The sequence below is a fragment of the Apaloderma vittatum genome, unplaced genomic scaffold (genome assembly GCF_000703405.1).
Source record: "Apaloderma vittatum isolate BGI_N311 unplaced genomic scaffold, ASM70340v1 scaffold26359, whole genome shotgun sequence".
Classification (NCBI taxonomy): domain Eukaryota; kingdom Metazoa; phylum Chordata; class Aves; order Trogoniformes; family Trogonidae; genus Apaloderma; species Apaloderma vittatum.
The window spans coordinates 1-13,727 of NW_009733873.1; the positions used below are offsets into that span (position 1 = coordinate 1).

The window sequence follows — 13,727 nt, forward strand, 5'->3', positions numbered from 1 at the left end:
CCAAATGCCAGGCAGGAAAACTCCTGGAGCAGATCCTGGTGGCAGAAAACAGGTGAGTCTGCAAAGAGCTCCCCTTTCCCCCACAGGCACAGCCCTCCCCACCTCGGGCACTCCCACCCCCCCAGCATAGCAGGGATTTTCACCACCCATCCCTCCCAAATTTCCCTGCTCTGGGAGCTCCCGGTGCATCAAACCCCTTCGGCGTTGCGTCCCCCTGCAGCCAGCACTTGCACATCGGTGTCCCTGACTCACTGGTCACGCCCAGGCAATGGCATTACCTGCCCCTCCTACAGCTGGAGGGAGGAGGACCAGCTTCAGCTCAGGGATGCTGGTGAGAATCGAGGTGTCCTCTTGAGCCACCCTCAGCTGGGCACCACCCAGAGAAGACACCCTCCACGGCTGAGCTGGGTTGGTTTGGCTGGCCCAGAGCATCTGACTCCAAGGATGAGACACAACTCCCTCTTAGCCATAACCACAGCCGGAGAAGGAGGGCAAATCCAGTTCCCAGAGACTTTCTGCTGCTGACCAGGGCTGCAGTGAGGCCGTAAGGAAGGGGCTGCCCAGAGGATGGCCCTCAGAGCCCACCAGCCTGTGACCTCTAGCCCAGAGGCTGGAGAGGCATGTGCGGCTGCCCAGGACAGGTAAGAGGCATCGGGCTCGTTCTGCCAAAGCGTTAGCACAGGTGGGGGGAGCGTGTGTCTATACATACGAGCATGTGTATGAGGGTGCATGTGCACACGTGGCATCTAAATGCACGGCACTCACACGCAGCTCGCCCTTCAAACACTTCTGCAAGATCCCCTGATAGGTGAACTCTCTGCTATGCCCCTGGTTTGCCATGCCCTGGTGGCAGCATTGGCATGCCTGTCCTAGAGAGGAGCCATATACCTGCTGTGAGCTGGGGCAGGCCTTTCTCTCCCAGCATCCCACAAACAAACATGCAGCTCTGCCAGCTCTGCTCTCTCTCAGTGCACCCAAGTCCAGCCAGCCTCAGCCAGGGTTTTAGATGTATGTGGAGGAAACCTGGCCAAAGCTTAAGTTCTTGCTCCAGATTCATGGGTGATATGTCTTGCTGAAAGGATGTGGACTCCTGGCCTGGGCCTCATTGCATGTGCTGGCAGGCAAAAAGAAGCAACAGCTAAATCAGGAAAGTCCATTAGAGTGGAATTAATCCCAGGAAACATCGCTGGCATGGCCTGAACTCAGCACTTAGCTTCCTGGCAAGAGAAAGCAGCTGCTGAAATCACCGTCTCTGCTCCATGAGCAGTTCATTTCCAGTGTCTCGGAGCAGCCTTGGGCCCCCAGCCTCTCATTCCCTGCAGCCTGAGTCACCGTCAACCTCTGAGCAATGGCAGGGAGGTGCAGACCCAAGCCTCTGGCTGAGACACCTCTCCCAGCATCTGTGTGCAGCAGCAATGGTGCTCAGCTGGGAGCTGGACCTCTCCTGGCTCCATCTCTGTAGCTGCACAGAGTTGGGGACCTGGCAGGGCTGTGTTTGTCATCCAGCTCTGCGGCCAAGTCTGGGCTTGGAGCCAAGATGAGGGCTTCTTTTTCAAGAACTCTCCAGAGCATTTGCTGCCAAACCCACCCCAAGGTCAGCATGAGCCATACGGGCCACAGGCTTCCCAGAAATGCTCTTCCCGCTTGCCAGTGCGGAGAGGCTGACGTGCCTTCACCCCCACGATCACTGCGGGACAAACGTGCCCCTGCCCTCACAAAGAGCACAGCATCGAGCATCTGCACCAGCGCCTGTGCCCTGTGAACAGAACAGCTTCATCACAGCACCAAACAGGCCATTTCATCTCCAGAGACAGAGCTGCCATCTCATCCCAGGCAAGCTCATGAGAGGGCAGCCAAGAGCCCATCATTTGCCCCTTCCTCACTCCGCTTTTAGGGCACAGCTCCACTCAGGTGTCATTTTAAGACCACCCTCACAGCACTGCACGCCCAAGGCCAGCCATGGCCGAGCAGCAGCTGGTGGCCTTTGGCCTGCCCCCAGGCTCTTGCTGTCCTCTTCTGAGAGAGCATAGGATTGAGGGAATAAACAGCTTTCCTCCACTCTGGCATCCCATGCCTCAAGCTCCCTGTCTCACATGCCCCTGTGGCCAGTTCTGTGTGGCTGCTCAGCCAGCTGCGAAACCCCTGTCCTGGGCTTGGCACTAAGTTGGAGAGCAGCCAGAGAACAGCACTGGTTACAGGTGAGTTTTCACCCCCAAACACGAAGCAGCTCACACACACCCAGCTAAGCTCACTAAGCAGATCTATTTCTAAGCTGGCATTAGCTTACCCTCCACTGTCAATTGCTACGTACATCTTACCTTGAGCATGAAAGCCTCTGGCATGGTGGTCATGGGCCGTGCACCCCGTGCTCTGTCACATCACAAGCTCTTCCATGAGATCCAGAGAGGTTCTTCCAACACCAGCCTGTCGCAGGTCTCTGCATCACAGCCTGACAGCATATCTGGCAGCTGTGCTCCACAGGGAAACATCTGGCTGTCATGGGGCCAACGCCACCAAAGCGTGGGGGAGTTCACATGCTAGTCACTGTTCTTACCCCCTGCACGACTGTTTGCCCCTCACCTGCCTGTGCCTCTCCTTCCCGCAGGGATCGGATCGCTCGGATCGGTCTGGGAGTGATTCTGAACTTAGCCAAGGAACGAGATGTTCCCCAGCTGGCGCAGAGTGTCTCTGGTATCCTAGAGCACATGTTCAAACACACCGAGGAGACGTGTTTCCAGCTCATCTCTGATGGAGGCCTGGATGCCATCCTCTATTGGTGCCGCTGGACAGACCCCATCGTGCTGAGGCACTGTGCCATGGCCTTGGCCAACTGTGCCATGTACGGAGGGCAGGCCAACCAGCGCCTCATGATCGAGAAGAGGACAGCAGAGTGGCTTTTCCCGCTGGTGTTCTCAAGAGACGATGAACTAATCCGCCTGCACGCGTGCCTGGCCATCACGGTGTTGGCCACCAACAAAGAAATCGAGAAGGAGGTGGAGCGCTCAGGAACGCTGGCTCTGGTGGAACCGTTCATTGCCTCGCTGGACCCGGAGCAGTTCGCTTGCGAGATGTTGGGCAGCGGCGACAACAGCCAGGGGAGGACGGCCGAGGACCTGCAGCAGCTGGTACTCTTGCTGGACAGCTCGAGGCTGGAAGCACAGTGTATCGCTGCCTTCTACCTCTGCACGGAGGCTGCCATTAAAACCAGGCAGAAGAAAACAAAGGTAAAGGGTAGGTTGGCCTGAAGGAAGGAGATGCAAAAGGGAAGGGTTACCACAAACTGCATTTTGGTGTCTTTTGCTCTCCTAGGAGCTCACCAAGTGCCTTGGTCCTCAGTGGGGCGGACATAGGTTGTGGGGAGGAGGAGGGAAAACAAAGTGATGTCTCCTCCTTTTGTATCCCCAGATTTTCAGTGAGATTGGGGCTACGCAGAGCCTGAAGAGGGTTGTGTGCTACTCCACCAGCAGCACCACCTCCTCCCTGGCCAAAAAGGTGCTGCGCTTGATAGGGGAGGAGGTTCCTCGGCGCATCCTGCCCACAGTTCCCAACTGGAAGCCCTGCGAGGTGCAGACGTGGCTGCAGCAGATCGGATTCAACAAGTACTGCCAGAGCTTCCTGGTAGGGCTGCATGCTGAGGGAGGGACACCTGGATGGGTCCTTTTGCCCCATCTTGCAGCAGGGATGTAAACATCTTACCCAACAGCTTTTCCTGGCATCTTTCCAGCCTGGATTTCTCTTGGCAGGACCACCAGGTAGATGGGGACATTCTCCTGAGGCTGACAGAGGAGGAGCTTCAGGAGGATTTGGGGATGGAGTCCAGCATCACTCGGAAAAGGTGAGTCCACCATCAGGGCACGCTGGCCTCTCTCATGGTCATTGTCACCGAGGCAGAGCCAGGGAAAAGGTCTGTGCCTTTCCCTTCTTGCAAAGACAAGAGCAGAGATCCTCAAAATGCAAAACCTAGGCTGCCAGGGCTTTTTCAGCGCCGTATGCAGTCCCAGAGGGAGTCCTGCAACAGGGCCAATGCACAGGAGAGGTGTGGGATATGGGGAGACCACCTGTGGCACAGTGAAGGTGAGACCCTGCAAGTTACCCAGAAAGGTGGGAACCTACCCGAGTTTCTCCTCATACCACTGAGTTCTGAGGACTAACAGCCACTGCACAAGAACAGTGTCTGCTCTTCTCTTCTTCTATTCCTTTAGCTCATTCTTCACTACAGCACGTAGCCACGCTCTTCTGCGCACTTACAAGATGTAACAAATGTCTCTAGGTCCTGCCTGGTCCAGCAACCTCCCCTTCCAGCTTTCATTTGTTTTTCTGCCAGGTTTTTCCGGGAGCTGACAGAGCTGAAGACTTTCGCAAACTATTCCACGTGCGACCGCAGCAACCTGGCCGACTGGCTGGGAGGCATCGACCCCAAGTTTCGTCAGTACACGTACAACCTGCTGATGTGCGGCATCAACCGCAACTTCCTGCACCGGGTGACAGAGCAGCAGCTGCAGGAGGACTGTCACATCAACACGGGCTTCCACCGTGTCCGCATCCTCACCGCGGCAAGGGGTGTGGGTCCTGCAGCTGCTCGCTGTGCCAGAGCAACCGGGTGGGGTCAAGTACCAAGGGGGTTACCTGGGATGAGCTGTTGGGTATTTTTAACTTTTAGTTGCTCTTTGCTCTGCCTAGAAACACTTCACTCCCCGATAACACTTCAAACGGCATCAGATGGGACTGACGTGTTTATCAGCTACCGGAGGAGCACTGGGTCGCAGCTGGCCAGGTGAGTCCTGCAGGTATTGATGTGGTGCTGGGCTGAAGCCCAGAGCTGTGGTGGGAAAAGCGTGGAGACAGAAGAGCTGCAGGCTGCAACGGGCAGGAGGGAGAGGCTGCCAAAAGCTGCAGTGCCAATGGGGACAACACGTGCTATAAGCTGTGCTGTAGACAGGCTCATTCTCAGTCCTGTCACTGCCACCCTGTTCCTCTTTGACTTACCGTTTTCCCACGCTGCGCTGTAGGGCTGTAGAGGATCACAGCAGGGAGTTAGTGCCTGGCTCCCCGTGTTTTCTGTATGATCCCTGTAAGCAGGCAGGCTGGCAGCTGGAGTCTCAAGGACCGTGCTCTTCTCTGTGGTGGCCTGCTCACTGCTCTTCTGTTTCACCATGTCTTGGCCAAAGTGATGGGAGAGCGCGTGATGGGGTGCTGGCAGTAGCTCTCCTCACAGTCATGTCCCCTCTTGCCACCAGCCTGCTGAAGGTCCACCTGCAGCTGCATGGCTTCAGCGTGTTCATTGACGTGGAGAAGCTGGAGGCAGGGAAGTTTGAGGACAAGCTGACCCAGAGTGTCATGAGCGCCCGCAATTTTGTGCTGGTCCTCTCGCCGAATGCACTCGACAAATGCATGGGAGACCCCGAGTGCAAGGACTGGGTGCACAAGGTAGGAGATGCCATCAGGTGGGAGCTTGGGTGGATGCTGGAGCAGGAAGGGGATGGTCACAGGTTGACATGGGCCATAGCTTGACCACTTGCATGTTCCTGCAGGAGATTGTGACAGCCCTGAACTCTGGAAAGAACATTGTACCTGTTACAGACCATTTCGAGTGGCCGGATCCAGAAACACTTCCCAAGGACATGAGGGCTGTCCTGAAATTTAATGGTATCAAGTAAGTAAAAGGAACCCGCGCCAAGGCGTTCCTTGACACCCAGAGAGAACGGCTTGCGTAAGCAAGTAGCAAAGAGCAAAGGAAATTGGGAGAAGCCAATGAGAGAGGCAGAACAGGCCAAAGGGGAGGTGAGTCACTTGAGGTACTCCAGAACACGAAGGGGGAAAAGGTTCCCACCATAACCCTTCTGCTGGTTTTGTGTTGGGGATCCTCTAGGCAACAGAGCTCCCCTCCCTCATGACCTCAGCTTTCCAGGCAGGAGTGATGCTGATAGGTTTCGCACCTCATTAGGGTTCCTCTCGCCTTCTGCTTCCCCTCCACGCGGCAGCATCCTGGGCTGGCATCCCAACCTGCCTGGCAGGGCACAGGGGAAGGGTCTTCCCTGGAGCATCCAGTGTTCCTTCATTTTCCATGGGGAAAAGGGGTGCTCCTAGAGAGCTGGGTGGAGCAAGAGGGTCTCTGGCTCCTGGCTCAAATGAACAGAACTATGTATGTTGTGGCATCTTGCACAACAGAAAAGTTAAATCAATTTTTCCCTTCGAGCACAGGTGGTCCCACGAGTACCAGGAGGCCACAATCGACAAAATCATCCGCTTTCTCCAGGGCCGTTCCTCCCGGGACTCCTCAGCTGGGTCAGAGAATGGCCTGGACTGCTTGCCTTCCCTGGGGCAGACCTAGAACTAGCACAGCTGCCTCAACCCTCAAAAGACCTCTTCTGTGGGGCCAATTTTCACCCTCTAGATTTTTCCCCATCCTAGTACTCTGGCTTGAGGCAAGGCCTACAGCTCAATACCCCCACTTTTACCCTCCAAATGCAAGCCCCTGGCAGCTACAAGACCGGTACTCACTTATATGGTGCCTGGTGAGCCAAGCCAGGGCAGACTCTGGGGTGGACGAGTTGTCTTCCATACTGTCCCCTGGGGTGGCAGGACATGCAGGCTACACCTCCTGCAACACAGGGTGTGAGAGAGTAACCAAGACTGCTGCAGCTTCCTCCAGAAACGCGTCCAAAGAGGAGGGATCATCCGAGGACTGAGAACCAGGGAACTGACGAGAGTTACGCTGCAAGAGGATGAGTGAGAGAGAAGAACAGTTGAGAGGGAATGCTCTGTAAGCATCAGATGGCCTCTGCTGGTGCCACGGGAATATCGCTGCAGCCAGACGCCAAGAGCAGGAAAGGGCAAATAACAGCTAAGCCTTAACGAAATCTCTGTGTTTGGGAAAGATAACACGCAGAAGCCTTCTAAACTGCTCAGCAGAAGCTTTCTCTTTCCCAGTAATGTCTGTTTATCACGAGCTTGCTTCCTTCTTGAGGGCCTTTCACCACCTAATGCTGCAAAACCACTTTGTGCTTTTAACTGTGGAGACTGAAGTTTCGGGTTAGATCACATGAAGTTTCTGCAGGACCTTTGCAAAAAGTGCTTTTAAAACAACCCCCTTACCTCCACCTGATGCTCAGCTTTACCACTTCATCAGGTCTATACTTACAGGGCACAGGACACGGGATTCTGACTCCGGAAAGCACGTATCCATGCAGATACAGAAGATGCTAACTGCTGTACTGTACTTCTGGAGTTCTTATGCACTGGCTGTATTTTATTCTGATGTTGGTGCTTCGCAGCAGACGGTCTGGTCCTTCAAACAGGAGCTGGAGTACCTCTTTGCTGACTACCACTCATCCCCGACAGCACTGCCTAAGCTCCTCAAGCTCAGGGTTTTCCCTACTCTCCGTTGGATGCAATACCAAGCAGCATTTGTTTCTTTCTACCAACCTCAACACCTACCAGGGCTTCTTGCAGCTACTCATCTTGAAATACCAGGAAAGAGGGAAGTTGATGCAAAGGGTGGGTGGAGGCTGACAAGTATGAGCACCAGCTGGGAGCAGGACCAGCAGCACCTGCTGCTAACACTGCAGGTGAGGAATCACAGGCACCCTGACACACCTGCCCTGAATCCTGCCCTCCCAGCCCCGTGCTGCTCCTCACGCCTACTGGGAGAGAGAGCAGCCTTATCCACAACGTGCCATTTTGTAATTAGGACTGGAAATTGCAACTCCTACCTGAGTTTGGATGGGTTTTTTTGATGCAGAGCAAAGTGAATAATGCAAAAAGATATCCTTGTTCAGAGCACACACAAGGAGGAAGAACAAGCTATGCCCAGGGAACACCAGCCTGCCTTGACACTTGAGACCAGATTGATGCACCAGCTGACAGAATCAGCGAACTCCTCTGCCTGTCCCTGCTCAAGATAACTCTTTCAGGAGGTGATGAGGAGTCTCAGCCACCTTGTCCTTCTCCTGGCTCTCCCTGAAGTCTTGCTGCCTGCCTTAACTGGCAGAAACACTAACGTATTTCCTTAGATCCACAAACATTTGAGGAAAAAAAAAAAGGTAAATTCTGGTGCTTAATCACAGCTTTATGGATAGTTCTTATCAGCTCACAGTTAATGGTATCTTTGCTCTCCAGTGAAAGGTTAATAGCTGTATCTGCCCAGCATTCATCAGAACTAGAATCTATCTAATCTCCAGATTAAATACAAGGAAGCTAGCAGATGAGCCCAAAGGTGAAGCTGCCAAAGGATAAAAGCCACTTTTAAGCTGCTTCAGGGAAAAGTCTTGAGTAACTGACTGAATCTCAAGGTCTCCATGGACACTGAGAGTCCCAGACAGTCAAAGTTTTTCTCCCTACGTTAATACACAGTAAGACTACTGTGTCTTGTTTCCCAGGAGCCCTCTAGCAATTAACCTCCTGACCCACCATCCAATGCAGAGAAGAGTTACCTGTCCTCTGACAGTTTAGATGTCTCACCTGCCATGAGATCCCATCTCATGCTCCAGCTGCCCAGCCTGTGACTCTTCCTGTTTCTCCATCGCTCAGTTATCTCCACCTTAATGAACTCACCCTGCTCTTGACAAAACATCTCATTCTCAGCCCCTTCCAGTCTGCACAGTCTCAAGGAAATTACTCCTTCTGTCCTCACCCTTCCTTACTCCTTTGCTATGTCATGTCAGAAAGTATTTAAAGTTGTTCTATCTATCTGACATTATTAATAAATCTGGTTTATACTCTAAATCTCAACCTCTCTTCTGCTTGTGTCACATGCTTCACACCCTGCAGCCTTCTCACACTTGCTGTCTCTTGCCGTCACGCTTTCTCATCCTCTGAAGGGGCAGCAGAAGTGACATACTCCAGGCACCATGCTCTGTGGGGACTCTCACCTCACACTCATCTTTGCACGGACTGCTGTAGCTCACCGCATCCCCAGGGACTCTGCTGCCCACAGTCACAACACATGGACCGTGTATTTGCTTCATGGATGTAGTTCTTGGAGAACAGCCTAGAAGAAGTTTGGTTTAATTTTTTTTAATAGAGCATAATAGTCCCTATTGAATGTCTCCTTTGCAAACACACGGACACAAGCAGAAAGCGGAGCCAGTACACACACTTCACTTCTCTGCACAACACTGAGCAGCTGTTCGCGCTGGAGTCTGTCTAGCAGAGATTTCCTTTGCAATCAGTTCAGCCACAAACATCTAATGCCACACCAACAGCATGCCCTGTTCCTCAGGGAGGCTAATTCTGGGCTTAACTCCTGTATTAGACATGTAAATCCTGTCTCTGTCCACTGGCATAACTACACGGAACAAGTGACATAACAGCAAGTTCTTAAAACCTACTTCTCCACCTCCTGCTTCTCCGGTCCCCAACTCTCCTGCTTTTACCACAAACTCCTAATGAACAGGGAACAAAGCTGTATATAGGCATTTCACATTTGCTGCATATTCAAGCACAGGTTACTGACTAGGCACTCCCACAAGCTTTACGGTGGCGTTCAGGAAAAACAAACTTTGGCTGCTTGCAAGGCCCAAACCTGCATTTTTCATGACCCAGGACTCTCACATGCTCATTCTCTACAAATCAGGTAACTTTCCATTGCTTCCTCTCTACTGCAGTCTTCAGTAAAGGAAGAAGCATACTAGAGAGAAGCAAAGAACAAGGCAAGGACAAATGACATGAAAAGCTGTACAAGAAAAGCTATCTTTTTATGAACCATAAAAGACAATGGAGGTTTTACTCATTCTGAAAGTAACATCTGCTAAGCAATTTCACAGTAGAGACATTATCACACGCATCTGAACAGTGTGTGCAACATAATATGCACAGAACTGCTGGTTTATGACACTTTGAAGAGAATTGAGGCAATACTTCAATATTACAGTTTGACAGTTAATGTTTTGAAAAGCACAATTAAGAGCACCATTAACACAAGGTCTGGTTGCTGGCATCAACATACGCTGAGAAGGGCAGCAGAAGTGAGGTCCCTAACACAAAATTTTGAGGTGTAATTTTATCTGCAAAGACACTAGTCCTGTCCCCACACCAGCAGCTCTGTGTGTTGATGAGCAAGGACTGCTTCTGGCTCTGCCGTAAGCACAGCAGTAATTTCACACAACACTTGGACACACATCACAATGTAAGGGTCTTTAGTTAGAGAAACCCAGTTTTGTCAATTTTAGCCTTAACATCATCAGTTTGGGCAATGGTTATTTAAGGCACCCACTTGCAGGTTAGTATTCTCAGATGAGCAATTACTTCTCAAAAGCACCTCTGAAATCCTGGGCTGAGCAGGACACGCCACTGGCATTCCTCACTGCAAGCACCTCATGCATTAAAATCTGTAAAACTTAAAATCACCTCTAACTTGTGAAGCTAAAGCCAGTTTAGTCAGTAAGAATGGCAACAGCACTCCTGCAGCAAAATACTGCTCCTCGTGAGGATTTCTGTGGGATCCTGGGCTGGGATGCGACATACGCATGACTTTATGGAGAACATGTTGACTCGGAGCGCAGATCTTTCTCCTCAGCAGCACGCCGTTGGGTCCCTCTGCTTCAGTCTTGCTCTGCAGGCTTCGGTCTGGGCCTCACCCACACCAACAGCTCATCTGCTGCACACTGTAGTACTCAGAGGGGAACATGTTTAGCAATTAAACCAGAATACAGTCCTCTCTCACCACTAAAAGCATGCCATGGAAGTTTCCCTTCCCACCAAACCACTAACCAGCCTTGCAAATGGCAAACAATAGCTTTTGCTCTTGATTGGATTTTAGGTCTCTTAGGTTTTCTCTGACAGATGAGTGAACACAATGGCGAGAAGGCATTCACATCTGCAAACTGAGTTCCTGCTGGTAGTCAGTGACATGATTTCCAAATATTTAGCATTTAAAAATTTGTAAGGACAAGCAAGGTGTCCCCTTCACACTAATCTGTGCTTCAAGGGAAGCATAAAGAGCAGTTTTCAGATGGACACTGGTGAGCTGGCCAACTCCTTGCGGCTCAGTCATCTGCAGGGGACAGGGAAGCATCTGCATGGTGACTGTAGTCATGGTTTGAGTCCCACATTTCTATCGACCTAAGAAAGAAGGAACAGTCAGAGCCTACAAAGGTACACTGGGATGGCAGTCAATGAAGTGAATTTTCAAATTTCAAAGGAACAAAACAAAACGACCCTGCCAGGAGTCGTTTGCTGCACTTCTACTGCAAATTCCAACACATTCTCTCTCCCAGGACTTAACAGGGCATTTATTTTCTATCATCACACAGTTTTGCTTTCATTATTAAAGAAAGGACAGGAAGAGAGACTGCCAAGACAGCTCCTTCTTTTTCAAATTCAACTCCAGATTTTGGATTCCACTTTAAGGCTAGAGTGAGACTTTGAAGCACTTTGAATGTCAGCAGCTACATTCCTTGGGCTGCAAGTTGATCGTTGGGATTAGGACGCCAGAAGAAATGGATTCACACCTCTGCTTACAGGGGAGACTAAACATCCTCTCATAAGCATAACTGAAAATAAGCCTCAAAAACTGTGAGTATCTAACCTGAGTAAATAGTATTTTTCACATTACATTTCACAGGTCCTATGGCAAAGTTTAGAAATTTGAAGCAAGTTACCCAATAATAACTGCTGGAATAAGAAGAATTATAGCTCCAAAGAGAAATGGGAATCCCCTCATGAAGTGCAAGCTGGCAGGGTAGAGAGAGTTGAACACTCCTGTAGCCACCAGTGAACACAGCCCTTCCACACAGGCGACAGAAGCAAAGAGAGCACCTGGAAAAGATATAAAAGAGGTTAATGGGGAGGCAGCCCTGCTTGCAAACGTCTTTAATGTATCACCTTCAGTGGGATTCTGTGAATCTTCCTCAGGGTTTGCATTTCCCATCAGAAAACATTTGATTATCAAATGTGGTAAGCAAGAGCTGGGGGCAGAGATCAGGCACGCTGTGCTGGTCTGGCAGCCAAACCTGTCAAGCTCATCTGCTTTGTAGCCAGGACCACCTCACCTCCAGAATTTGCATCACCAGAGCTGACCACAGATATCATACATCAGCTTGACTGTAAATTCTTCAGACAGGCCAATATAGATCTGTTCACTGCCAAGCACATCTTATCACTTGTTAAACATTAAGTACAGCAGAAGACTGCACTTTATGGGGTTAGTATCATAAATGTGGTATCAAGCGTGCACTACGTTCATTTTAATAAAAGAAACACGAACTGTGCAAAGTCACCTTTCGATCTTTCCCACTTCCGCCCCTCTGCCTGAAGAGGCACTCAGTGCTGAACAGCAAGTGCAAGCTCTCCAAATTACTTGAAGAAAGGCAAATATGCCCCTCCTATGGGTTATCTATGATCTTTCACCATGGTCAATGATACAAGCCTTTAACAACACCACATTTCTTCCCACTGTTACTCATCTACAGAAAAGAGTCATGGCCAGGGAAATCACTATTTTCTGACTGTTACATAATCCATTTTAACTCTTGGCTCCTTGTTGTGGAAATGTTCATTTCCACAACCTCTACACAACAGAAGTTGATGGACGAACAAACTATTCCTGAGCTTGAATGAAATGCTTTTCATCTTGCTTCTCTTCCCTTGTCCTCATCTCGAAAATGTCTAAATGGATGAATGACAATTACTCTGAAAAAAAAAACACGTTACCCTGAGCCTGAGGTTGAATGCAGGATCACAAGAGTCCAAAGGAGCAAGGGAAGTCCCAGCCTCCCAGGGCAGTTTGGTTTCAATGTTTCAAGCAGACAGTGTTTCAGGACCTGGTTTAAGCACAGTGGCTAACTCCTTACCCTGTTCCGTCTCACTGACCAACTTGGAGAGCTTGGCTCTGATGACTGGAGTGGCTGCCATGGAAAGGAAGAGAATCCCATAACCTGTGAGCAAGACACAGCACATTAGGAAAAGTTCAGTTTTAAAAATAGTCTCCAAAGTCAATCCCAGAAATCTGCAGCTCCAGGCAGTTTCTCCCTGCTCTATTCACACCCAGTTCACCCTCCTGCCTCATGTGATGCACTTTATGTCTGCACTATAATACAGCTTCTGGGAAGCCTCACCTAGGAACTACATGGTCGCAATTTTAAATTCGTGCTTGGTCAGCATTGCTGTTAAGAAGCCACAGTTTTGTCGTTACACGTGCTGAAACAGAGGCAGAACTTCCTCCACGTGACTGAATGGGTCCCCAAAGCACATCGCCCTCCGGCATCTGCTGGCATGTCTAAGCTAAGAGCCCGAGATACGGGGATTTAAGAATTCAACATCACCTGTAAACATCAGTGTTGTTGTAGTAGCAAGAGAAATCACAACCAGTCCAGAAATATTGGAGATCAGCCCTATCTCTGCCACCCAGGTGTCTTCAAGGCAGAGCTGCAGCAGCCGCAGCCCTGCCAGGCTGCTCAGGTAAGCCAGGTAACTGGCAGCTGAGCCGTACCCAATGAGGTCAGCAGCCCAGCAGAGAGGGGAGCCAAGCTCGTACAAAACGAAGAGGTCCCGAGCTCCAAAATGTACAGTGACAATTAGAAAGAAAGCCAGGGAGTAAAGAGCGAGCTTCCGCCTGGAGCTCAGGTGTTCTGGGGCCACGTACAGCCTGTAGACAGATTTGTAATGACTGAGCGTGAACAGCTTGGCCGGTTTCCGCGGCTTCACCGACTCCTGAAGGCAGAAAGCAGCGTAGAGGGCGGCAGCAAGACTGGCAGCAAAGACGAGCCAAAAGGGGTTGATGTACCCCT

At 50.8% G+C, this 13,727-nt stretch overlaps 2 protein-coding genes across 2 annotated transcripts in view; one reads left to right on the forward strand and one right to left on the reverse strand.

Moving 5' to 3' along the window:
- Positions 1–5: 5 nt before the first annotated feature.
- SARM1 (sterile alpha and TIR motif containing 1) lies at positions 6–6,331 on the forward strand (the record flags this gene model as incomplete). The annotated part of the gene is made up of 9 exons (XM_009876067.1): positions 6–52; positions 2,606–3,224; positions 3,406–3,618; positions 3,744–3,835; positions 4,325–4,560; positions 4,681–4,774; positions 5,238–5,427; positions 5,532–5,653; positions 6,202–6,331. Coding segments are annotated over 9 exons (1,743 nt in total), but the record flags the coding sequence as incomplete, so codon positions are not given.
- Positions 6,332–10,985: 4,654 nt separating this feature from the next.
- SLC46A1 (solute carrier family 46 (folate transporter), member 1) overlaps positions 10,986–13,727 on the reverse strand; it is a gene marked incomplete at its 5' end in the record, with an annotated part of 3,123 nt that continues 381 nt past the window's right edge. Inside the window, 4 exon segments of the mRNA XM_009876069.1 lie at positions 10,986–11,061; positions 11,601–11,757; positions 12,792–12,875; positions 13,263–13,725. Coding sequence (XP_009874371.1) covers positions 10,986–11,061; positions 11,601–11,757; positions 12,792–12,875; positions 13,263–13,725 — 780 coding nt within the window.